The following is a 26138-nucleotide window of genomic DNA, read 5'->3' on the forward strand; positions in this document are numbered from 1 at the left end:
GCTTCTCCATAGATTTAAGAAGAGTAGATATATGTATAGTGTAGATATTTTTACTATTTCTTTTTTATTGTACCCTTCACCTTGAAATATTTGTGCCTAACATGCTGGAGGTGAATAACTAACTTCACAGTGAACAAGGAGAATAGGGCTGTATCTAAACTCCTTCTACATTTACTAAAAATTTGTTCTCCCAAACAGAACCCTTGATATCTGTTGAGACTGGGACCTGTAACATAGGCAGGGAAGTACAATTCAACATGTATTTCGTTTGTTTCAAGTGTGAAAATTTCCGGGCTAGTAAAGATGTGTACCACAGCAGTTCACTGTCAGATATGGTGACGACGCCGCTCAGCCCTGTGCAGGATGACGTGTTCTGGACCATGAGTCAAAACGAAGAACAACCCCCAAAGGTACAGAAAACTCAGGGTGTTTTGGCACTCTTCGTGGGTAATGGCACTGGACTCGGTTCCTCTGCGTTGTTTAGTACCTACCCTCTGGAATTCATGAAACTCAGTGAAGACCTCATTGCTTGTGTATTAACTGGGTCTCAGTAATTTAGAAAGAAGATGTGAAAGAAGGTCAATGTTCTGAGTTTATGTGCATGCTTTGCAGATCTTCTTTTGTTAAACCAACTATTTGTAGCTGTCCTTTCTGTGAAAGAAGGGAGGCTTGTTGCAGAAAACTCGTTAGTTTGTGCAATTCAGGCGATGGTGCATTTTCTCTGTTTAACAGAATTTCTAAGAACAAGAATGTTCGTGCAGGGATGTGTATCTGCATGCGTGCTTGTATTCATTTTATAATTTTGCAGCCAGCGTATGTGTTTGTTCCCTCAGCCCTTTGGCAGACACATAAGGTAATCACCTGGGGAAGGCTGCATTAAGTGGCTGCTTTAAATATTGACCAAGAATAATGCTGACTCTAGGGAAAGGTGCCAACCACTTGCAGTCTCACCCTGATAGATTGCTCAGGCTTGGACCAAATGGAAGCACCTGCTGCTGCCTTGCAGCTTCCAGTGTTGGTATCGCAGAGTCTCACTAAAGCATTATTCACCTGTGTTGGTTCATATTATTTTTGCATTGATACAGGGTAAGCATTAGGTTTATTAACCAAGTCTAAGGTATCAGTAACAACCTTAAAACATTTGATTAAATCCTTAAGGTTCCAGAAAGGACAACCTCAAAATTTTACAGCAGGGATCAGCCTGGCCATCAGAGGTGTCTTTCAAGGTAAGCTCTTAAGTGTTTTGTGCTTATACTAATGCTGAGTTATTGTCAACAGGGAAATTAAAGCGAATTTATTAAAAACAAAGCCATAACTTCAGTAACACCAAAGACGATGTGGGTTCATATTCCAGGCCACAGCAAGTACAATTATTTTGTCTTTTGGGTCAGTTTGTTCACAAAAATAACTAACCAAACTTGCTGATGTTAAACCTGAAGGAAGTGCCTAAGCCAGCTTCCTTTTAATAACTAATGTAACTGATTTAAAGAGAAACAAGCCTCTTACGGATCTCCTCCTCTATTTCATGTAAGGTAGTTCTGTCTTCTGCTGGAAAGCCCAGTTTTTAATGGGTAAGGGCTGTTTCATCTGTAATAATTCCTGCAATAAGTCGTTTCATTTGTTCAGCCTGTTTGGCTTTCCCGAATGGGTTGCCTGCAAGTTCTGAGTCTATTTCCTGGTTAACGGGCAGCTTGTTGTGCAGTTGTTTAACCTGATGCTTTACTTTCCCTTCACGTTAGAGTAGGTGGCTGCTGAAGGTGCAGGTTACCCGAGGTCGTAGCCTGTCGACCCTGATGATGGCGGGTGGGAGAGATGTTGCTCAGGGCTGCCTGGGTGCTCTTGCAGATGCTCTACATCAGCTCCAGAGCCACTGGTTTCAGAGGGGAGTTAGGTGCCTGCATACTTTGGTGAGTGGGAGCCTGGCCCAAACTCCCTGTATAGGCACTTATAGCTTGTGAAGCTTGTGCCTGTAGCTTTGTTTGCCTGGTAGTAGCTCAGACAGGTTGTCTGACTATTTTGGCGGTCTGCACTTGAGGCTAGACTACTTTTTTCGTATCCCAGGAGTAAAGATCAAGGATGCAGAGAGCACAGCAGTAAAGGATAGCCCCCCCTGGATGTCTGTCTGGGAATATAATGCTGTGAGAAGCTAGGATTGGAGAAATTTGAAAGGGGAGTAGATGTAGCTGACATAACAAAATAATGTGCAGCACTTCTGATGAGCCAGAGTCAGAAACATTATCTGATATGTGAAGTCAAGTATCTTCAAGTGAAGTCAAGCCCTAAATGCTCTCTACTTAGGAATTACGTGAGGCAGAGCAGAAGAGAAATGTGTAACTAAAGCCCAGTGTTACAAGAGAGTGGCTTCTGAGCCTGGGTCTCTGGGTGAGCCACTTTTTCACTTCACAAGCTTGGCAGCTTGTTTTACTGTCTGATGGGTTCCTTTCTCCATTGATAAGTGGGTAATGATGTATCTTCTAGGAGGGCACTGAGGCAAGTTTCTTTATAAGGAAATGCCCTTTTCCTTTTATTTTTATCTTTTTTTCTTTATGTTTTTTTTTCTTTTTTTTCTTCCTTTCTTCCTTGTAAACACTGTGAGATTTTGGACTCAGGAGTGACACAGATCTGAAGAGGCCAAGGGAGAAGTAGATATAGTAGGATATTTTGTAATGACTTGGGAATCTCTGTAATTTCACAGAAAATGACTGCCCAGAGGAGGCTGTCCCCTCCGTCTTCTTCTCACCACTGGGTGACCTTGCTTGGAGCAGGAAATTTTGTTTATCAGGAGTATTCTATCGTACAGTAACAGCAGGGAACTCAATTCAGTGGCCTAGGAGGTCCGTTCCAGTCTGTGTTCCTGCATGCAAGATAGTCTGATCTGCTTTTTGTCTTTCTGTTTAGTAACACTCATCAGTCATCCCCCGGGGGACATGCTCTGAAGCTCAACAGCAGCAGCAGCACTCCTGGCAACAAGCAGTGGGAGATAGGATCTCATCAGAGCAGCCGGTCAACCTCAGGTGATTCCTAAGTCAAAGATTCATCAGAATGTACAAAATTCCTGTCACATGAAATGGGCTTCTGCAGCGTGTCAGGTGCTGCATTGCAAATGGGATATGTTGGGGTTTTTTAATGTACTGGTGATAGGCTTTTGAAAGCCCTCTAGATTTTATAGTTTCATGCCCCTAAAATATAAACATGTCCTCTTCTGAGTCAAAAAATGGCTGTGAACATATTTCCAAGTAGAAGATTTGAATTGCCTCAATTAAGAATTGAAAAAAATCATTTTTCTTGCACTTAACTGACACCATTGAAACTCAACAGAGCCAACATTACATATGTGACTCAATACTGATGTTCACCCATTGGCATTTTCTGCATAACCATATGGTACTTTCCTGCATTGCATTTGTAAGGTGATACAGATGAGCAGTTGCTGTATACTAGTATTTCTGCACTCAAATAATGTACTGGCTGAAGGAAGCGTAAGACTCTCTATACAGCACCTTATGAAACATTTCTCCAATATTCTTTTATTTGCAGAAAGATAGTGGAACTTGAAAAAAAAAAAAAAGGCAGAGGTAGCCTCATCCAGTTTAAGCAAAGTGCGATTTTGTAAGCTGTGGGCTTGCTCATGGTTGTGCAGACTTTTTGCAGTACAGACTCTGGTTCCTGAGACCTGAGATTCTGCCAGGTGGGGACGTGGAGCAGAAGTGGACAGCTTTGTTCCTCTGTTGTTATTCCTAAGGGTGTTTTTTGTGGTCAACTGTAGGGCAATTTCTTGGGTTGCTCTTTGCAAAGCACTGACAAGTTCCAACGCTTTGCGTCGAGGTTGACTACTAGAGATGGGGGGCATTGGGAATCATGCCTAATTTGAAGCAGAGGGGATGCTAAAAATGTTCTGAAACTGCATCAGTGAGCTGCTGAGGTAATTTATTTTTAAACTGAGGCTTACATTGTTAATTTGCAAGCCCTTGATAAATGAACAACAAATTGCTTATTTATGACACTTACACAATCAAGCCAGTTTTGCTTTCACTTAACTACCCAGAATAGGAAGCTTTGCTTCAAGAGAAATCTAAAGCACACTTTAAATTACTTGGGTTTTGTTTCTTTTTGCTCTTATGTCATTTTCTGTTTGAATAACAGTGCAGAGATGAAAAACATGCAACAGCCGAGCTCAGCTCTGCAATGTCTGCACGGTGCTATTTTGGTATGGGGAAATGAAAACCTCATCAGCAATGGAAAGAATAGAAGACTTCTCTTGTGGTTTAAACTGTCTCCTTGGGTTCTTAAGTGTCATTAAATTACAGCTAGTTCTGGCATGTGGTGTTCCAGAAAGAGTTTGTTGCTTTCCCAAACCCACAGGGATAATGAATCGGGCAGGAAAGGGCTATAAATACTTTAAAGCTAACACTTCTGCTGAGTTGCTTAGGTGCTCATTGACCAATAAAGAATTCTGAATTTTAAAAGCTTTGCAAAATGCATGAATACACAAAGCCATTGTGATAAATCTATCTAAATCATCTAATACAAGTTCTGATTTGTGTGAGCTTCAGTTCTTCCCCCTTAACTTGCAGGGAGTCCTTTTGGTAGCAGTGGGATAGTCATGGTAAAAATTGCTGAACGAGGTAGGTGTTGAGCTGACTAGTGTGTCCCAGGGACAAGTTCAGGACACATCTGCTTTCCTTCCCTCCAGTTGTGAAATTGTGTGCAGAAGACGGCATCTCTCCAAAGCTGCTGCTTTTGTTTTTTCCAGGTAGCTTTGTGGGCAGTGAGGGCATTGAAAGGGAAGATTTGCTTAATTATTTGCAAACATCCCTCCTAATCTGACATCAGCATGTGTAGATGGACTCAGGCTCCCCTGGTCTTTTTTGCTGGGGTATTCAATAGCTGTGCAAGCATGGTGGCAAGTGTTGGTCCTCATCCCATCTGGGAGGGAAGCAATAGTGCCGCAGCTTCCTTGCTACCCGTCCCTGACCTTGAGCAGAGTGTCACGAGGTGCCACCTGGATTGGCCTGTGGTGAGGACCAGCTCCCTCTGCAAAGATGAGGGCTGTTATTACCTACTTCCCCACAGTGCAGAGTGAAGGTGGTAGCTGAGAAGTTCCCCAAGGGAAGCAGGGAGTGGAAAAAGGTTCTCCCTCTGCCACTGTGGGAGTGGTGAACCCTGCTTTTAGCTTGACCTCATGCTCATGATGGGAGTTTGCCCTCAGCCTACTGGGGTTTAGAGAATCAGACCCTTTAGACTGTTTTTATGCAACAGTTTTATGTAGGCCAAATCCTGGCAGGAATGTCTGTTTGCTCCTGACTCCTGTACTCTCTCCCTGACCCATGTGTCTGCAGTCCCAGGGCTGTAGCTCTAATATGACCAGAGGTTGCTGATTTGATGAGCTGTTTCCCCTCAAGTGGCTCAGAGGAAGGGGTTAGCCTGCTCTCACCCTTCTCAGAGAATCACAGAATGTTGGGGGTTGGAACGGACCTCAAAAGATGATCTAGTCCAGCCCCCCTGCCAGAGCAGGATCACCCAGAGCAGGTCACACAGAAACGCGTCCAGGTGGGTTTTGAATGTCTCCAGAGAAGGAGACTCCACAACCTCCCTGGGCAACCTGTGCCAGGGCTCTGTCACCCTCACAGTGAAAAAGTTTTTCCTAATATTTTTGTGGAACCTCCTGTGTTCCAGCTTGTACCCATTGCTCCTTGTCCTGTCATCAGACATCACTGAAAAGAGCCTGGCTCTGTCCTCCTAACACTCCCCCTTGACATATTTATAAACATTTATGAGGTCACCCCTCATCCTCCTCTTCTCCAAGCTAAGGAGACCCAGCTCCTTCAGCCTTTCCTCATCAGGGAGATGTTCCACTCCCTTCATCATCTCTGTGGCTGGGCTGGGCCTTCTCCAGCAGTTCCCTGTCTCTCTTGAGCTTAGAGGCCTAGAACTGGACACAATATTCCAGATGTGGCCTCACCAGGGCAGAGCAGAGGGACAGGAGGACCTCTCTCGACCTACCAGCTACTCCCCTTCTAACACACCCCAGGATGCCATTGGCCTTCTTGGCCACGAGGGCACATTGCTGGCTCATGGGCATCCTGCAAGCTGCCTTCCAGTCCACAGAAGTGTTGCTGATGCACAGTGAGAATGTGGTGCCAAGGTTTTGGGCTGCTTGTCTTACTGCTGCAGCATTCAAATGCACCAGTGGCATCCAGAACCATTGGGAAACAAGCAAAAAGATTTTCCTTTGCAACAAGCAGAAGAAAGGTTTGTCAGCAGAGGCTGGTGTCCAGTGTGGGTGGTAACTCTATGTGCTTGTCTTACTGATGCCCTCTCCCACTCCACTGCACATGCATTTGAGAAAAGAAACTTTTTAAAAATTTTTGTTCGCAGCGAATCCAGGACCGGCCAAGGCAGACGGTGCTTTGTCCCAGAACCACTTGCAGCTGCTCAAGAAGTCCGAAAAAGTCTCTCATCCGGGCCAGATTTCAGTAGGTTCTTTTACATCCACTGGTATTTTTGATTTGTTCATAGCATTCACTGAGGGTGTTTCTGTACAGACAGCTCCTCTGTTGGTGCTGGAGTTGCCGCCTGAGAGGTGGCGTGGGGCTCCACACGGCTGCCTTCATGCGCCTCAGCAGCTTGTGCTCCAGGTCTGACTGGTGTCCAGCTCAGCTTGTCAGCAGAGACTTCAGTTTTCCTGAACCTTTCTCATCCTAAATCTTTAGAAAGAAAATTAATGTCTTTAATATTCCAGGCAGTCATTGATCACACAGCCCCAAAGTCAAGGCTTGTCAGGGAGCAGAGTTTTGAAGACAACTCTGGTTTTAGGCCATTGCCAATAGTTTGGGAGGCCTTTTGGTGTGGAAGTGACAATAACTGTATTTGCTGGGTCAGTAAAATACTGCATATGCTGTTTAGTGACAGGTTCTTCCATGATAAAAGAAAAAAAAAAATGAACTGAGTTTTCTTTACTCAGAGTCCAGGTTCCTTTACCAAGGGGAAGGATGGTGCCAACTCATTCTTAAAAGCAGCAGAATACTCCTCATCAAGTGATGAAGTCGGCAGCAGCGATGAAGATGACACCAACCACACAAGGTTGGTTTGGTCTTTTTTTTATTATTATTGTTGTTGTTGTTATATTTTATTGTTTATTACACACTTCTAAATATCTCGGAAAAAGTTGACGTATGTAAATACTACCTCTCCTCTGAAGTAATTTATGTCAGTTTTTTAAGTCATTTATCCGTCATTTATGTCACTTGTAATTAAGCAGTTTAATCACACTGAAATGAACTGCTGGGGGTGAATGTTTGCACCATCAGATGTATGCAGTGTAATAAGCTTTGATGACTCGCTGCCCTGGGACAATGTCTCACTTTAACTGAATATCAATAGGTAAAGCTTTTATAGAGATTACTTCACAGTGATCTACATTAAAATGGAAGTTTTGAAAGAGGAAAGGAGAGGGAAAGAAAACTCTACATCTTCATGCTAAATACAGGTTACAGTGTAAAAAGCAAGGCAAACATGATACTTGTATTCAGATAGTCTGTTCGCTCTGGGAGAAATAATTACCTCTGAAAAGCTGATTCCTTCACCAAAGCTGTTTGTAAAGAGGGGAGAGTGTAAGCAGGATTTGTTGTGATAAAATTTTCTGTATCTTTTATATTGTTACTGTGTGTAATTGCTGTGGTTGCCAGATGATGCTGCGGCTTGTACCGAGCTGATCTTGCTTGAACCGTTTCTCTCTAGCTTTCCAGTTTCTTTTGTTGATTTTGTGACTGACATCTTGTGGTGTTTTACCTGTCACACAAAATGTGTATTCTGCAGAGAAATAATGGAGCGTGAATAGCTTGCTAGTCCAAGTGAAAGAGAGTCAGGGGAGCAGTTGGCCATCCATGTTGTTTGGAACAGCAGACAATGGGGTTTTTTAGTATTGATGGATGAGACTTCCAATTTACTTGCAAAGACACTTCAGTTTAATTCAAATTCTAGGATTTGCTTTGAAATACCACCACAGGGCCACAAAGCACTCTGGGATGGGGGTCTTGCTCTCCTGACACAATGGCACTTGCAGTTTTGTCAGGCTTCAGGAGAACATGCGCAGATTTGTAGCGGTCTTGGCGAGCTGTTGCGTTGGCCTCGTACCAGTCCTTTCCCTGGGCTGCTCTGAAGAAGGGAGAGTTTTTGCAGCTGTGAATGCTCCTTATTGTAATTTCTGAAGTTCATTTTCAAAGCTGAGGGATGAGGAGGGAGAATGTTAAAAGCTTTGTAGCTTATTCAGTGCACCTGAAAGAGCTGTCTTTTTACTGTAATGCCTGCCTTGTCTTACGGCTCCTCTTCCAAACCACCTTATTCTGATCTGCTCCAGGTCGTAGAATTCATCCTAGACCTCAGAAAAACTCTACATAAAAATATGGATTTGCCCTGTAGCAATGACTTTGTTTAAGTGTTAGATTGCTGTGATCCTTGCATGCTGTAATGATTTGAAGGAGTAGTATCGCTGCCTTTGGAAATCTGCTTGTGACATTTACATCTTCTTTGTGCGCGAGATCCACCAGACCTCTAGAGAAGTGGAATTAGCAGGACGATCACTGTCAGGTTTGGTTTCCTGTGCACCACAGGAAATGTAATATTGAAAATATAATCTTGTCTATTAACAAAGTCCATTTACCTCGGCCAAATGTCATTTATACTAAGAGATAGACGCTTTGAGAAGTATATGCTGGTTGCTACCAAGTAAATAGCAAAAAGGATAGTGATCAAAGTGAAAGCAGCAGCCAGCATTGAAACTTTGCGTATTCTGGATAAAGTGAAGGGTTTTGTTTTTCTTGCTATCTAAAGCATGTGAATGCAGGATCTCAAGCCCCTTGCAGTCTGTAGGAGTGTTTCTGTGTTGGCTTTGGCTGAGACACCTGGGGTCAAGTTTTAGGTGGCTCTTGAAACAATCTGTGTTTTCATGTTCTTGTCTGGGCTGTGTAACAGCTTCTGATGTTGTCCTGGTTTGAGGTTTCATGGAGGTGCCCAGTGGGGCTGGACTTGAAACATCCACATGTGCAAGAGAAAGGGCTTCATATTCTTTTGGACTAATCCTATTAACTGCTCCAAGAAGGCTCCTTTCTGAGGAAGCCAGGACTGTGGGCAGCTGTCTTTCACCAGCAAAACAATATTTGGTCTTGTTTTTCTTTTCAGTGAAATGAGCCAGAATCCTTCCTCACGCACACCAGGTTTTAAGGAAAGGATGTTAGTGTATGTGATCCAGCATCTTACCTGCTTGTGCAGCATAGCTGTTCCACTGATGCTAATTTCTCCTACGCCATTGAGAATGCTTCCTCTTCTAGTGCCTGCAGCATTCACAGTCACCCAAGAACACTGAGTTTCCTGGGGCTCGTTTTGTATCATTCATTTCCTCTCTCTGCTCTTGGAATTTTTTTCCCTACCAAAATTTGAACAAGGTGGGTGCAGGTGTGTGCTGGGCTAGGAATTACTTTCTCCCCCTAATAAGATCAGCTGCCACCTGCATTCCTGATACGAACAGTTTCTTGCACTCACCTCTGATCCTATCTGCCATTCTTGCCAAGCTTAGTATGCAAATATTTACCCCTCTTTTGGGGGCAGAGTGGGGGACACACCAAAAAATAAACAACAGAAAAAGCCACAAAAACTTCTGCTCCTTCACAACCATCTTAATTCATAGAATCATAGAATCATTTATATTGGAAAAGACCTTTAAGATCAGTGAGTCCAGCTCTTAACCCAGCAATGCCAGATCCACCACTAAACGATGTCCCTACACATCTACACACTTTCTAAAAGAATCATGAAATCTCTCACCAAACCTTCTTTGTTATAACAAACAGAGCCCTTCACACCAGCATCCCGAATCCAGTCAATTTTGTAATTACTGGGAAGGAGGCAGAAATGTAGTGGGCTCAAATGGGTTGCAGTAATAAATAAATTAATATAAATAGATAAGTAGAATAAACAAATAATGTGGGGTGAAGATGCATGGAAATTAAGCCACAGCCTTTCTAATAGAAGTTTGAGGCAGTTCTACTTAGGTGAAAATGTTTAAAATGCAAAGGTACTGCTGGTTGCGTAGGAAGCAATGGTATACTGGGATATATCACAGCAGATGCTTGCTCTGTTCTCACTTTTTATTCAGATATCTGCTTTTGGTCACTGTTGAAGATAGGATACTGGGCTGGGTGGGCTTTTTGCCCGGATCCAGCAGCAGTTCTGTTCTTCTGCCTCTGTGAGCACTGGGCTACAGTTTCTTTGTTTCTTTGTTTCTTTGTACGTAAGGTGAGGATGTCCATGTTTCAGGGACTGATTCACAGTATGAAATTCCAGTGTACCCTGTCCCAGCAGGCACTGGCAGAGAGGTCCCCGATGCCAGCGTCCAGTGGAGCAGCAGCCCTACCCGTTGCAAGTGCAGTCGACACGCTTTGGAGAGAAAGGTGGCTCCAGACTGCACCCCACAGGGTAGTGTATGAGGGGAGACAGGAGAAGTTTTGAAGTAGACACTTCTCAAGTGAGAGCTTGAGGGACCACTTGTCTGAGCTATACAGTGTCAGGTTAATGATGGGTGACATGGAGGGAGATGAAGGGGATGCTCTTCATCAAGGTGGGGAGAGTGAGTGGTCCTCAGGCTCGAGTGCATTCAGGCACACCCACACACTAATCAGCTTGCTTTTGTGCAAGAACCCTTATGTGTAACTAGTGAATGTTAATTATGCTCACTTTTGACAATGCATACGTGGGATTTTCTGAGTTTGGTCCCTTTTTCTTTCCCCTGAAGTAGTTCTGTTCATTAATTGGAGTTTGTTTCCAGGCAGCTGCTAAGCAGCAGAGTGGCAGATTTCTCAAGGACGAGAGTACCAGATGGAATTGAACTGAAACCCCAAAGCACCGTCACAGAACAGAAGGTAATTTGGCCATTTGGAAGGGGTGGGTACAATGGGGGGGAGTTAGATCGTTAATGTGCATGATAAACGCTGTATCCATTTCTTCTCAGCAGCATTTTCACTCTGAAGTCCTGCTATGTCATTGCAAATTATAGCTATAAGCTCTGAAAAAAATGTGTAGTTTCAGGTTTTGTGCTTCCTATAAAAAAAATCCTTAGATTTAGGTACAAAACTCTGCTTCTTTATTTGTCCTTATTATTTATCTCGTAGTAGTTTCTGATGTCAACATATTTCTTGAAGGCACTAGCAGGTTGCAAAAAGCAATACTGTTGATTATAGTCGGTGTGCATTGTTGCTATTTTTAAAAATCTTGACCTTTAAAATTCCATTTTAATGAGAGCTACCTCTTAGTATCTAAATTATTACCAGAAGAGAGGAAGAAAACCTTATCTCTCCATACTGGCTTAGCAAAAATACGTGTCTTCTCATGTGTCATGTTGTGGTTCCTCCCCAGCTGTAGTTTCTAGTAGAGACTTCAAGTCATGTGGATTTTCCTCGGTGATAAATATTAGTGCAGAAAGATGGAGACAGACAAAGCAGAACAATGTTCTTTGTGGTTGAAAACAAACAAAAAAAAATACAGTAATAAGACTTGCGAGCAGCATCAGAGCACTTCTCACATATTACTGGGTGTACTCTTGTTTCACATATAGGGAAAATAAATTGCTGTGAAACTTGTGTTTTCCCCAGAGCTGCTTGTGTTAGCTGTGGCAAGGCTAGGAAGACAAAAGAGTTTCTTTTATCTCTGTTGTGATTTTTAAGCTTCAGACCAGAGCAGCATAATTCTGGACTGGGAAAGGAGTCCCTCTTGTCCTTTGTCCCACCATCCTCAAAGGGAAAAGACTCTACTTTCGGAGGAGGAATTATAAATGGGGCAAACCCACTGTTTTACTTGTGGCAACACCAACCCCTTGCTTTTCCTTTTCCGTGGTATTCTGGGCATTGGAAATAAGTTGCTTGAGGGAAAGGAGAAGGATGGGGTCTTTGAGGGCTATACTGAAGATGACAGAGGATGGAAAAGTGGAGGTCACATTTTCTAGTGGGTTTTGGGAAGACAGTGCAGGAGGGAAAAGAGACAGGTGACTGCCACCTCTCCTCACAAATCTCTCTGATGCCTTCCAGTCTTCTCTCTCCTTCTCATGGAGACTCTTTTCCCTTTCTCCCACCTCTGTTTCACCAGCCACAGCCATCATGAGTCTCCATGACTTCTTCCGACATTCCTTTCCCTGGCCCATCTGCATGAACTGGTTTGAAGTGGTGAGGGTGTACCAAACTGCCCAAGTGATTCCAATGGGCATTTGGTTCAGTTCAGCTGAACCTGACTCTGAACTAAAAACCTCATAGTGGCTTCATTCCCTAATCTCAAATACTGACAAGTATGTTTTTGTTTGGTTTTTTAAATCTAAATTAAAATATAAAACACATAGAGCATCAGTTTGATTTTTAGTTAATTGCCTGGCTTTTAAAAGGCAAATCTTTTATTTAGAGTTACCTAAATTTTTTTTCCATATTTTGGCCAGCATTCCAAAATCTGATCTCATTTTGGTAGATTGTTTATCAAAGGCAATACAACCTACAGACCTGCCTTGAATTCAGCCAGGCAGAAGCTGCTGGTGCTTTTTACCTTGGTGTAATTCAGGAGGAATATTTTAGTGTAGCACTTGGCTCCTGTCATTCTCTATGTTCCGGCGCCGATGGTGTTTATGTACCCCAACCGATCACAGCCAGGGGTTCCCTCTGCACTGCCCTCCCCATCTGGGACATCGCTTGCTTTACATATCCCATCTTTCTTCCTCTGAAAACTTCTAGTCCTGTATTCCCAGAAACCGACTTCTGACTCCATATTTTGTGCTGTTGGGGAGAGAACTTGTGTGATGCCTCACACCTCATGTAGCTGACAAGTATTTCCGTGTAAGGAGATCTGCAGTACCAAACATTGTTGTACTGGAAATACTCCTACTGGTTCCTATCATTCTAAAATAAGGTTTTTTAATTCAGTGAATAGAAGGTAGCAGTGAAATGAGTGATGAGGGGCTTTGAACGAAATACAGGTCAAGAACCTGGCTGAGGTGAGCAGAGATCAGATCTGTAGCGTCAAGACAAGTCATTTGATTCTGTCTCAAGAGTCTCCGAGGATGAAGGTGCTTTTTCACCAGTACATGAGGTAGCATGAATGAGGAGTATTTGCAGAGCACTTCAGGAGTGGAAGCCAGTGTTGATGTCTCTGGTGTTTGCCACACACCTTTGTATTTAATTTTTTATTTCACTAAGGATTGTCTTTACATGATGCATCACACTGAGCACCCCTCCCCATATGCTCATTATTTATTGTCCTAATGAACTGGAGTTGCATAGTGCATTGGAAGTATGCTGCATGTGGTGTTTAACTCTGTGTTCTCACGTGCAGGATCAGATTTTAGGGAAACAGATTTCTAGCACCCAAGAAGGCCTCTGGAGCATAAACAACCAGAACTATCTCCTGCCAGATCTCCTCCAGCAAAGCCAAATTTCAGACTCTGTGAACCCACCAAAAGTGCCACTGACTCTCCAGGAACCTCAGAACAAACCTCTGAATAAGGTAAGAGATAATTACAGATTGAATTCATTGTACCATCATTTTCCTCCAGCCCTGAGATTGAAAGTCTTTTAACTTAATCTGCCTTGTCTCTCTGTGATGAGATTTTTCAGCACATCTTTTCTTTAAAAGTTTTATCTGGAGGATGGATAAGACATCTTGAGTTCCCTGATGAGTTTCATATTGTTCCACTTGTTTGCCTCCATCTCTCGTTTCTCCCTTCTCTTTCCTTCCTTTTCTTTTACACAAGCCAGAAGGGTTAGTACCATTTACCTTTTGTGTTGGCAATGCCACGCTCTTGTCTGCCTCTGCTCCTTGTCCCTGGCTTTCCTCCATCCCCGCGTCGGGTGGGAGTGCACAGAGGCCAGGTCTCAGGAGCCCTGGAGGGATTCTGACACCCCTGTGAGCATGGGGGTCTCTTGGGGAGAAGATTGTCACTGGAGGCAGGTAACAGCTCTGTCAGGGGTCATGTTCTAAACTGCTTTACCTCTGCCACTGAATTTGTACCACGTATCTTCTGTTAAGCCTGTTTGTCGTGTCTAAGTATGCCACATGCCGTCTCTTCTGAACTTCAGAGGCCCCACATTGCTCTGTGCTGTCTGCTCCCCGGCACCGGCTTCCTGAAGCAGTTCTTTGCTTGTCGTTGCAGACTGAAAGCACACCTTCAAAGAGCAGTACATCGTCTACGACATCGTTTACTTCATTCATAGACCCTAGACTTCTGCCAATCACCCCTCCCACCAGTCCAGTAGGACCTTCCTGTAGTTCTCGTGAGTACACTTCACCCTTCTCACCAAATGTCACTCCTGGTTTCTTATGTTGTTGGTTTTTTCCCCAGGAGTGGGGAGGTCCTATTGCTTGGAAATGGAAACTGTTAGCAACAGCTCCAGGAACTGAAACTCTGCATTGCTCAGAATTTTCATTGTACTGCTTTGGCCCTTCTTGCAGATGTGGCTTGCTCTCCTCTGCTGCAGGGTTACCACAGTGCTTACTCAGAAATGTCTGAGGAATTTTCCAAATATATGTGGGGATTTTTTCTCTGGCTATGTAATGCTCCCGAGGTGTTTCGTTTCCTCAGGGTTTTTTTTTTTTCATTCTGCCATAAACAGGTCAAATGTGAGATGTAACCAAACACTTGCATTTTTGATGATTGCATGTGTCTTTCATTCTAGCATCTAGTGCAAAACCTGAGCCTGTCAGGAGAGAAAATGCAAGGAAAGGCTCTGTTGTCAACGTCAACCCAACGAATATCCGCCCACAGAGTGACAGTCCAGAGATCCGTAAATACAAGAAGAAATTCAACTCAGAGGTTCTTTGTGCTGCTTTGTGGGGTAAGCTCAGAAGTACTTGGGCATGTGTCTGGAGGGAGAGCAGCAACAGGAGAAGCTGGCACTGGATGCCAGGCAGATATCACAGTTGGGTTGCACCTCTTGTCCCCTCAGAAAGTCCTGGCATGGATCTCCAGGCAGATACCTGTGTCACCTCCATGGCACTGCCTTCCTGGTAGAAGACAGCAAACAGGTGACTTAGAGCTGCAAAGGATTTTGTGCATCAGAATGAGAAAACTTTTTGATCAGGCACCAAATGGAAACTGTGCTCATTGGAAGAGCCAAAAGTTGCAAATATTTTAGTAACTTGTGTGGCTTGTGGTACTTACTCTTGTCGTAGCTACACATGAGTAGAGCTGATCACACTAAGCCCTGACTCAGTGTAAGTAATCCAAACCTGAAGCCTTTTGTGGTCAGGAGTGTTAGGTATTGCAACAATCTGAAGCAAGTCGGGTGTCAGTCTTCCCAAAAGTTTGTCTTCCTTCATTCCTGATGTCAGTACTTAACTCAGAACCTCACTGGATCACCCTTTTTATAGGATCAGGTTCACATGGTGTAAAACCAAGATGAGTGTCGTCAGACCAGTTTTCAACAACTGTAGACCTTGTCCCAGTTGCACACTAGCTGAGCTCTTGGTTGTTTTAACCATCTTCCTAGTTCAGAAGAGAAGACCTATTCTATGGGGGTCTAGTTAGCTCAGTGGGTTGAGCGCAGTGCTGACAACGACAATGCTGAGGTTGCAGGTTCGATTCCCGCTCGGTCCCCATGTGTTGCCTGGTCTAGTCGAGAGGAAATGTAGATTTCCAGTTTGCAGCTTCACAGATTTTGTGTAATGTATGTTTGTAGGAGTCCAAAATTTAATTTGAGAACAGAGCTGTGTGGCAAGGTCTGTAATTAAATGTGCGTTGAGGCTGAAGAGCACCAGGTACTCGTCAGAGCATTGCCAGCAGAGGAGGTTGCTTGTTACAGCAGGATACCTCGCGTTGTTTCTTTAGAACCTGCTGATTAGGAAACATAGCTGTTATGCCAGCTGAGCACAGTTTTTGACATTCCCTGATGACAGCAACTCACTGGAGCCTTCGCTTCCTTGGGTGCCATTGGATTTCAGATGGATTCACTAATTTGGCATTTGTAAGCATTCTTGGAAAAACTAGACTGTTTTCAAACAAATTCTCTGCTTCCTCGTAACAGCAGCCCGTCTTCCCACAAGTTTGATCCTCCTGGTTTTTGAGTGTTGTCTTTGGGAAAGAGAGATTATTATTTATTTATTTGTTTATTTTAATTGGTGGAGACTCCTAGATTGTTTAGTTGGATCTCCTGGGTTGCCAGTGGAGTGGTTCTGGGCTGCCTTTTGCAGTGCTCACAGGCACTTTCCAACGTCACACAAGTAGTTTGAGGTTACAAAGCATTTTCCTTTTCATTTAAATCAACACTGACTTCAGTGGAACTATTCATCCTTTAAGTTATGTGGGCATACCCCAGTGTTCTGCTGGGAACCGTGACAATGAGGTCTTTTTTTTTTTGCACTGAGTTTTCTGAAACATCATCCACAGAGCAACAGAGAAATAATTAGATACCATTAAGTGAGACTAAATAAGAGTCAGTTCTCAAATCAGTGAGCACTTGGTGGCCTCTGAATCGTTAGGTGACTTGTGCAGTATTTTTTTCTGTGTATCAACAGGAGTAAATTTACTGGTGGGAACAGAGAATGGATTGTGGCTGCTGGACAGAAGTGGGCAAGGAAGAGTTTATTCACTGATTACAAGGAGACGATTCCAGCAAATGGATGTTCTGGAAGGCCTCAATGTGCTAATTACTATATCAGGTTAGTTCAGTGTCTAAAAGTATCTGACCTGCAATTGGAAGCAATTAAAGAGAAGAATTAGGTTGTAAACTAGGTTGACGAATTTTCTCTTACAGAAAATGACAGAACAGTTATTCTTGTTACTAGAAAAACTTTCTTGAATATTTAACATCGGCATCCTCTTTCAGAGAGGCTTTGGGACATTTCATTACCTGGTTAATGTGTAAAATGGTTTGTGGGAAGTATAAAGTGTTTCACATCCTTAAAATGAGCTGGTTCTCAGCAAGTTACAGTTTGTCAGTCTGTTTGCTTGGTTTTGTGATAGGCGAGCATCTGTCTAAGTGCAATTCTGTTGAAGTATCATTAAATAACCTCATTCTGTGTTCAACAAGATGCATGAGCAGTAACATGAGAGTGATTTGTACTGTGAAAGCATCAGTACCATTAAATGGAGCAGCATCTTCAACCTCTGCTGACAAACAGCTCTCCTGCAAGGTACTGAGGCCCTTCTTCCCCGTGGATGCGAGTGGCCTCAAAGAACCTAGCAAGGTCAGGAATGTGGATCGAGCAAGGAATGGCAGCTCTTTATCCCCAATCCAGACTCGCTGTGGTGAGAGCTCTTTGTCCCATATTGCCAGGTGCAGTTGATGTGACGTGGTCCTTCTCTTTAGGCTGACCTGTGATCCCAGACTGCTCTTGGCCCTGTGTACTTACACACTAAAGCAACAGAAAGACTGAATGAGATGAAAGATCACAAAGTAATTCTCACCAGGAAAAGCATGCAGAAGAAAATAGCTTGTTGTAATGAAGATTGTCAGAGAATTAAAGGAGTCACTTATTCAAAATGGCCATTGGAGGCCATAGCTGTGTTTCTTCCTTCACATCAAAGAGTAAATGCCGGAGAGAGTGATTATTTGTGATCATACATGTGTCTATAGAGATGTATTCTTTGGCCTGAGGAAAAAATTCTAGTCAGGTGTGAAAATGCTGCATGAGTCACAAGGTAAGTGCACACGTGCCAAATGCCATAGGGTTGCTCGTGTTGCAGTGCCCTCCTGCCTGCCACCATCACACAGGGCTTTTCTTCTCTCACCTGGAACCGCTGTACTCAGGGTCACAAAATTCTGTCTTTTTGTAACTGTGGGAGGGTTTATGCTTCAGGCAGTTGAAGTGTTATGACTGTCTTTGTCTTCTTTTTTTTTTTTCTTTCAAATCTTAGGGAAGAAGAATAAGCTGAGGGTATATTACTTATCATGGCTGAGAAATAAAATTTTGCGCAATGATCCAGAGGTGGAGAAGCGGCAAGGCTGGGTCTCTGTGGGTGACCTGGAAGGCTGCGTGCACTACAAAGTTGGTAAGAACTTTTTGGTTTTTCCTTGAAGAGCTGTTTAATCATCCTTTTGCATCTTGTGACACCAGCATTTTTCTTCAGCTCTGTTTCAGGATTGTATTGGGCTGAATATTTCTGAGTTCTTTCAAACATCCTTGTTTCACATGGCAGCTGCTTTGCTCCCTGGCATTCCAGGTAGCATCTCTTCTTGCAGCAATTACCAGATGATGTTACTGTCACAGGGTATTCCCTCTGATGGCTGGAAGAAGCGAGTCCAGCCCTGATCTGTCACTCAGTCAATGATGTAGAAATTCTGTAGTTATTTAAGGTTCTAATTAGACTGATGTTTTCCACCTCCATGCTATTCACCTTTCCTCCCGGCCCTGAGTAACTGCTAAGAAGCTGGCCTAGTAAAACGCTAGTAAATCGTATTTGTAGGATGTCCATAGGTAGATCACATTGGATATGCTGCAGCTCATCCCTGTCTCTAGATCATAAAAGACTTAAATATACCTTTGTTTAAACTTTACACACTGGAAATGGTACCATAGCAGTTGAAAAACCATCTTGCTTTTATTTGGCTTTTAGGCAAGTTCATCCGTGCCTGTTGGCATTGTGATAGTTTCTGTGATTTAACTGCATGAGGGAGTGTGATGTGTAGCACAGGTTTTGCTTTGGTGAAAGAAGGTTTGTGAAAGTGGCACTTTTATCCAAGTCAAATAGAGTAATGAAATCAAGTAATGATATAGAGGAGTGCAGGGGACGGTGAAGTGCCTGGCTCCCATAAATACCTTGCTTGACTTTTTTCTTCTTCTTTTTTTTTTTTTGCTTTTATATGTCACAGCTTTAAAAGTGGCAAGGGTCAAACCCAAGAAAGAATGTGAGAGAGATGTGCGTGGTTATTTTCATTGTGATCATAGCTAAACACCCACGTATTGCACTTCAGTTGCTCATCTTTGGGTTTGTGCGAGTTTGTTCTTTTTTAAAAAACAGTTATCCTAAAATTTGGGAAACATTTGGTAGGAGCTTCTGTGTTTACATATGACAAGCCACTCTTACTACTTTGACAGAACAGCTGCTGTTGTTTCTCTCTTGGTGAATCTTCTTGTATCTTGACCTTGGGTTTTCCGGCTATTCGGCCAAGTAAAAGAGGAAAAAGATGCGCTGTTCTGTATTTTGGTGGCATTTGTGGTGTTTCATTTTTTTTATTTTCTCTGTGTGAGATTTTCTTGATCAGTCTTCCTCCTTATCCACTCTTCATGTTTGGCCAGTGTGAACTGCTCCTCCTGTGACCAGCAAGCTCTGGTCAAGTCCTCCTTCCACAGAAACCAAAACGTACTTCAGTACCATCTTCTAAAAATCTCTGAATACAAACCAGATGATGACTGCCTTGGGATGTGATCTCTTAGTGTTCTGTTTCCAAAGCAAGTGCTTGTCTCTAGCAGAGTGGAAACACAATGTACAAAGAATCTTTAACTTTCAGTGCACGCTGCTTCATTTATCCTCAGTGGGCCCAACATGACCTTAACTTCAGAGAAATTGCTCATCTCTTAAATGCTTACTCATATCCGAAACAGAGGAGTCCTTCTCCCACACCAGCACGTGGGGATTTAACTCCACACATGAACAGTGAAATGAAAATTCATACTGCAGAGTGGAACAGAATTGTTCAGCCAACAACCAATGTTCTTCCAAAAGTAGCTTATTGACAGCCAGCAAGTTGGTGTGTGCTCACACTTTAAAAATAAAGTAGGTTGGCTTACCTAAAGGGTCAAGACCTTCTTTTCTGTAAGAAAATGCATGAAAAGCAATATATAAATGTTATTACAGTCATCTGCCTTAATGCGAATAAATGAACTACAGGTTTTCAGTCAAGTTATATTTTGGTCACTGGTGATATTAAACATGGGTATCCAGGATCCCTTGGTCTCCCTTGCTGGATAATGTCTTACCTGTACAAGTAGTCCACTGAAATTATTTCATGGGATGTGACAGTCTTTTATTTAAGTGTCTGCCTGGTACCTAAGGAATTGTTTCTCTTGTATTACAGTAAAATATGAGAGAATCAAATTCCTTGTAATTGCTTTGAAAAACTCAGTGGAGGTTTACGCTTGGGCTCCAAAGCCTTATCACAAATTCATGGCTTTTAAGGTAAGTGAAGCTTCACTTTGGTTCCGGTATATCACTGTCTCTCATCGGCACTTTGCTTTTACTTTTTGTCGCTTTGTATAACATTTCTTTCTAGATAAAGATAAAATGAATATTCTTTTAAGGAAAATGTAGCTCATTTGACATATATTGGAGATGGCAGGCATAAAACTGTCACAGTCATGATTCTACTGGATGTGAATACCTTCTTCTTTCAGTGCTGTGCCAAAATTTGAATTCACAAAGCTGATGCTGATATCCCTCAAAAGAAGAGGAAATTGAACATAAATGGTACTCAGACTAATTTTTGCCTAGTCCATTTCTAGAATCTGGAAAATGTTTTTCAAAGCACAAGTAAATCATCCAGCTCTCCTTGCAACCTGGCAGATGATGGATACTTAGCTCCTTAAATACAACATTCTATTTTACAAAATTAGCTAACTTTTGAGTTTTGAAAATTCTTAAGATCATATATGTAGATCTGTAAACCAACAGCTTTATTGTGTTATATAGTGTATTTTTCTTTTTCCAGTCCTTTACCTCGCTTCATCACAAACCGCTGTCAGTTGACCTGACTGTTGAAAATGGACAAAGATTAAAAGTCATATATGGCTCGCTAGTAGGCTTTCACGCTATTGATGTGGACTCAGGATCTGTCTATGACCTGTACCTTCCAACACACGTAAGATACTCCAAAAGAATTACATAAATCCCTCTGTGTATTGATGATGATAAGGTTAGAAGTTGTGCAATATTTTAAAAGACAGAGTAAGAGAGTAATTATCGTATGCCAGCTAATAGAAAGCCACTTTTTTGCGTACTTTTATAACACTGAAGTTCTGTTAAAAAGCTTTTATCACATTTAGAATAGCAGTTTTAATGGTTTAATGTCAGAAAGCCTGTTGTATGGACAACATTAATTTATTTAACCTGGAAATATAGGGCTCCTTAAGCAATCAAAGACACAATAATATCTACGTGAATTTAGGTGACTTTTACAGTCTGCCACTGTGCTTTTCAATCTTGCTAGCAAGCTGGTTAAATTAGCACTGAATTGAGCTGAAATTTGGCCTGGATTACAAAGACTTTTGCAATGTATTTTGATCTGGTTACCCTTGCACCAGTGAGTATCTGTAGCTAGAGGAGCCACGTGTACATGTGCACCCATGAATAATGCCAATTTCTTCACCGTGGAGCAAAGCTGCATTTGTTTCCCATGATTACAGATCCAGGCTCTGTGTGCAAAACGTGATTTGCCTTTCAGTCATGACTTTGCAGAAATCCAACTTGCAGACTAAATAACTTTGCTGATCTTCTTACCATTCAGTTGCCCCTGAAATCAGTCCTTAAACTCAAAAGTATTTTTACATTTTCCTCATGATTTTCTCATTAGCTTGTCAAGGAGTTGGCATGAAGATGTTGATTTCAGGTCGATGTGCACGTATTGCGTTGTGCATCTGTTCATTGAGGTGATGGTGATCACTAAATTCCTGCTTAAACTCAGATAACAGCAAAGTAATTCCCCTGCAGAAGTGAATGACTGGCATGGGGCTGTCAAATATGAAGTCTGTGCTATGGTTTCCAACTTTTTTTTTGTTTGCTTGCTCATTTTTTTAGCTGTTCTAAATAGTTATTTTCAAAGATGTGAATCCCAATAGCCAAGGAAACTTGGAGGCTTAGGTCCACAAAACTAGCAGGTTCCCATGACTCCAGTCTGACGGGAGGCTCCTGGCAAGGGAACTTCTGTGCACACTTGAAAACCTCCCTGAAGTCAACAGGGCTCCCCAGGGCAGAGGGTTAGCTCATCCGGTGCTGTGGCCTCTTTATTTCCCAAGGCAACATGTCCCAAAGGTAGGCTCAGGAGGCCTGAGGAATTCTCATCCCAGATCTGCGTGTTGCAGCCTATGCCTTGAACCCTTTAATTTTTTGACTCCTTTTTCTCCAGTCCCAGCCCCATGTTTTCAAACCAAATGAAAACCCCCACCTGCCGCTCAAGCGGCTTGGTCGCTCTGCTTCCCTGGGACGTGACAGCCTTCCAGTTCCATCAGACCTGTGTTTCTGGTGGACATGGTATTTGAGGATAGCTGTGAAGTTGATAAACTTCTCTTAAAAAGTAACTTTTCTAGCTGTTGAGAATAAACTGTTGAATCGCCTGCTAAAAGCTTGTACTGACTATTTTCTGTGTTGGGTTTATTTTTGAGGGACTTAGTATTTGGTTTGTTAGGGGGTTTATTTAATCCGACCATTAGTAGCTTCGTTAACGATGCAACTATGAAAAATCCACATCGTTTTATAAATCTTAACTGTGGTGCTGGCATACCGTCCCTGGAAGCTGGTTGCTGACCAAGGTGAATAATGACTTGTCAGAAGATCATTAGCATAATTGCCCAAGATAAGAAAGGCAAAGAAAAAGAAAATGAACCTTCTCAGAGGCTTTAGTTTTTGAACAGGCTGCAAATATAATTATGTACCTAATGAGAAAGATTTCCCAGGTGACTGTCCTGAATATGTGGGGCACCTTTATGACTGACTTCATTTGTGTGTGCTCTTGAACCAAAAGCTAGCATGTACTAAAAATATATTTTCCCTTTAGCATCTTAGACCTGAAATAAATCTGCTGCTACAGTGGCTCTATCTTTTTCAGTATTTTATTATTTTAAAGAGCATCTGCTGGAACTGGATAATTCTCTCAAGGAGCTTTGTGGTGGCGACAGACCAGACTTTAACAGGCTGACTTTAGATACTCTTGCTTTCTGGTAGCCTCTTTTCCTGGTTCCCCACCTCTTTCTTCATCTCTTACCTGCTTCGATCACTCATGCAAGCACCAAGGCAACGCATTAAAATTGCTCTGCGGCTCTGGATACCCGTTCTAGTGTTACGGATAGTTGTCGCGGAGGCACGGAGTCAAGTGGTTGGCCTGGGTGTGTTCAGTTTGGCAAGTACAGCTTCAGTGCTTCTTTTACTGTTCATTGTGCCCTTTCAGTGTGCATAAATGTATGTGCTTGAAGGAAAAAAAACGATCTGTGTGTTGCTGGCTTGTGAAAATGATTTAAAACTCCAGTCATAATGCTGCCTATAAAAATATTAATTGTAGTGGTTTAATTTACTATTTAAGACCCTGATTTGAGTGGCGCTTTAAACACGGAAATGCTTTGTTACTGTTTTTATGGCTGTCCTCTTATTTCAAAAATGCTTTCATTAAACCCCACCTTCATGGTTGTATACTTAGACCCTTTTTTCATATGGGACATGTTGGCTTCTGGGAGAGATTCTAGTGCATTGAACAGCTGTTAAAATAATTCGTGTGAGTGAAATGCACTGTTCCAGTGGCATGCAGAAAATGTATGCTGAGCAGCATTTAAATGGGGAACTATGTTCAGTGAAGGATGTGGGGAGGGAAGGACAGAAAGTGGCTCCAGGTAACTTTTCAACTTGTAAATTTACTGGGTTTAGCTTTTGAGTGGGAATAGGGAAGTATCATGGAAAGTGAAAGCACTGATTTCCTGGAATGTGGAAGCTTTTGTCCTTCCTCCATCTTCTGAAATAACTGTGAATTAAAAATTTCACCTTTTTTTCTGTTTACATAATGCAAGTGTTTTGAGTGAGTAAGTAAATATTATTGTGTCTCAGTGGCTCTGTGGCTTCTTTAATCTTCTCGATTAAGACTGGTAAATATAAAGTGAAATACTGAACATTGATTTGTTTGCAAACCCACTGCCATATTCAAAGAGGGGAGGAGGGGAGAAAGCCTGTTTCAGAGGCGAACTAGCAAGCTATACAGCCTTCTGAAAACAGGCATTTCTTTCACTTTCCATGAGCCATGAGCTAGTTCATCTTACTGCTCTGCCAAGGTAGATAGATTGATGTAGTCACTAAAATTGCAGTCCATTTTCTGATATAAATCTCAGTAAAATATGCTTCTAGATCCAGGGGACTATTCGCCCACATGCCATTATCATCCTCCCAAACACCAGCGGAATGGAGCTTTTACTCACCTATGAAGATGAAGGCATCTACATTGATATATATGGGCATTTCACAAAGGAGACTGTTCTACAGTGGGGAGAAATGCCAGCATCTGTAGGTATGTATGAAACATAGCACTTCATTAAATATAACCTTCGGCTGCATAAAACCTTCTTTGCAAGGTTTGTATCCATATGAAAGTGGTCATATGGCACATAAAGCAGCTTCTGCGCAAACCAGATGTGTAAAGAGTAAACAGATTTATGTACGTTTGTGTTAAGGCAGCCAATGATTGCAGTAGGGTCTTCCCATTTGGCTCACGGTTTTGTATTCTTCTCATGCTATTTAGTGCATCCATACCTTGACTAGACAGCCAAGCTCCACTGAGGATGTAGCTTACCACCAGTTTTCACAGAGAGAATTATGTGAACTACAGAGGGGGGAAAATAAGTGCTCGGTTCCTACTTGGATTGTTCATAGCCCATGGTGGTTTATGTAAAAATTCACAGCTATAGAGAGGTCAGTTTCTGAAGAGGTCTGTAACTGCTGTCAAACGGCCCCTTAATTTTATCACATTAAATTCACAGTGCTGCCAGCCCAGGGTATTTCTAATAGATTCTTAATCTCTCCATGCTTGCAGTTGGCTTTGTAGGAGGAGATTCTGATTGTGTTGTAGCCAGGACAGCTGTTTGTTTCACCATCCCCAGAGGGCTTCAGTTTAACAGCATGGGGGGAACCAAGAACAACGCAGGCAGATTTTTTGTTTTATTATTTGTTGCTTTTAATTTCTTTTCTGGCTCACTCTTGCTCTTCTGCATCTTAAAGCAAACGTACTAACAAACATAAAAAGCCCAGGACACTTAGGCTGTACAAAAGTATATTATTAGCTTGGCAGAAACTGGATGCCACAGTAAAAAATCAAGGATGTTCACCTTTCTCCTTTCAGTTCTAGCTGGGTGGTTTTACGAAAAGACCATTAGATCAGTAGAATAACGCCTTTGAGTAAACGCCAGGTTTGACATTTGTAGAGTGTTTTCAAGAGTACTGAGGGCAAGAAACCCACTTCTGGAACACAAATTGCTAGAGGACAATTTTTTGTTTTTTCCCCACTGATTCAATAAAATTGAGGAACAAAATGCTTCAGTTTCAAAAAACTGGCAGAAGGTTACAAGCTAACTGTGTAATGTTTTGGGTTTTTTCCTGAATAGCCCTATCTCCAATTTTCAGCCCCTATTCAGAGCTATAGGGCGTAATTAAAATGCATCAAGTCAATTCTCCGGTTTTCGTAGGAATATCTAATGGTCTTTGATATGTTGAAATTTTACATCTCCCCTGAATTAATATTAGAAACACCATAAGAAATAATCAAAAAGCAATTACTCAGCCAAGGTAAGGAGAGTTCTAATGCGAAATATTGAATGTAATTGCAAGCTGCACTGATGAATGCTATCCGAAGGAGAAAGAAGCTGTCAAGAAGCATGTAGTTATGGGACATGCTTCCTTAGGCCTTACTAAAAGTAGCAAGTTTACTTAATGTGAACATTTTCTTCAAACTGTAATGTCTTATGCACCCTATGGTGTGCATATGTGATACAGGATTTTCATAAATATTTAAACTGTTCTTTGTTTTCCCACATGTACTTCATCAGTTAGAATTCATTTTTCCTGCCTTGGGGAGAAACAATTCTAAAATCAACTGCATTTTTATAAGTGTCCTTGCCAGAGATTAATTCTAATCTCATGTTTAATACTTTTTAAATGATGAGCATTATTTGTAACTATTACAGGCTTTTCTAGTTGTATTAGTATATGCTATGTCCTAAAGAGTCTCTGTTACTGGATACCTACTGTGTTTTAAAGCCAGGTGATATGAAGGGAACAAAGGGCCTTCTTACATCCCACTTTAGAAAGGGACATACTGCAAGAAGGGTCACATAGATCTGTGACTCCTACTGGGATATTTGCAGTTCATGTCACCGGGCACTGATCGTTTTCAAAGGTTTTTCCACTTAATTTAAGTAGTTTGCAGGAA

The 26138-nt window shown here is 42.2% G+C and overlaps 1 protein-coding gene across 1 annotated transcript in view; it reads left to right on the top strand.

Moving 5' to 3' along the window:
* Positions 1-278: 278 nt before the first annotated feature.
* The window catches only part of LOC104279778 (mitogen-activated protein kinase kinase kinase kinase 4-like), a gene marked incomplete at its 5' end in the record, with an annotated part of 33808 nt that continues 7948 nt past the window's right edge, over positions 279-26138 (top strand). Inside the window, 14 exons of the mRNA XM_009877172.1 lie at positions 279-410; positions 1159-1226; positions 2899-3014; positions 6379-6476; positions 6965-7083; positions 10823-10916; positions 13363-13533; positions 14180-14300; positions 14703-14861; positions 16540-16683; positions 17882-18016; positions 20043-20143; positions 20673-20822; positions 24065-24224. Coding sequence (XP_009875474.1) covers positions 279-410; positions 1159-1226; positions 2899-3014; positions 6379-6476; positions 6965-7083; positions 10823-10916; positions 13363-13533; positions 14180-14300; positions 14703-14861; positions 16540-16683; positions 17882-18016; positions 20043-20143; positions 20673-20822; positions 24065-24224 — 1768 coding nt within the window. The remainder of the gene's footprint in view (positions 411-1158; positions 1227-2898; positions 3015-6378; positions 6477-6964; positions 7084-10822; positions 10917-13362; positions 13534-14179; positions 14301-14702; positions 14862-16539; positions 16684-17881; positions 18017-20042; positions 20144-20672; positions 20823-24064; positions 24225-26138) is intronic.

This window comes from Apaloderma vittatum, unplaced genomic scaffold (assembly GCF_000703405.1).
Source record: "Apaloderma vittatum isolate BGI_N311 unplaced genomic scaffold, ASM70340v1 scaffold9629, whole genome shotgun sequence".
Lineage (NCBI taxonomy): Eukaryota > Metazoa > Chordata > Aves > Trogoniformes > Trogonidae > Apaloderma > Apaloderma vittatum.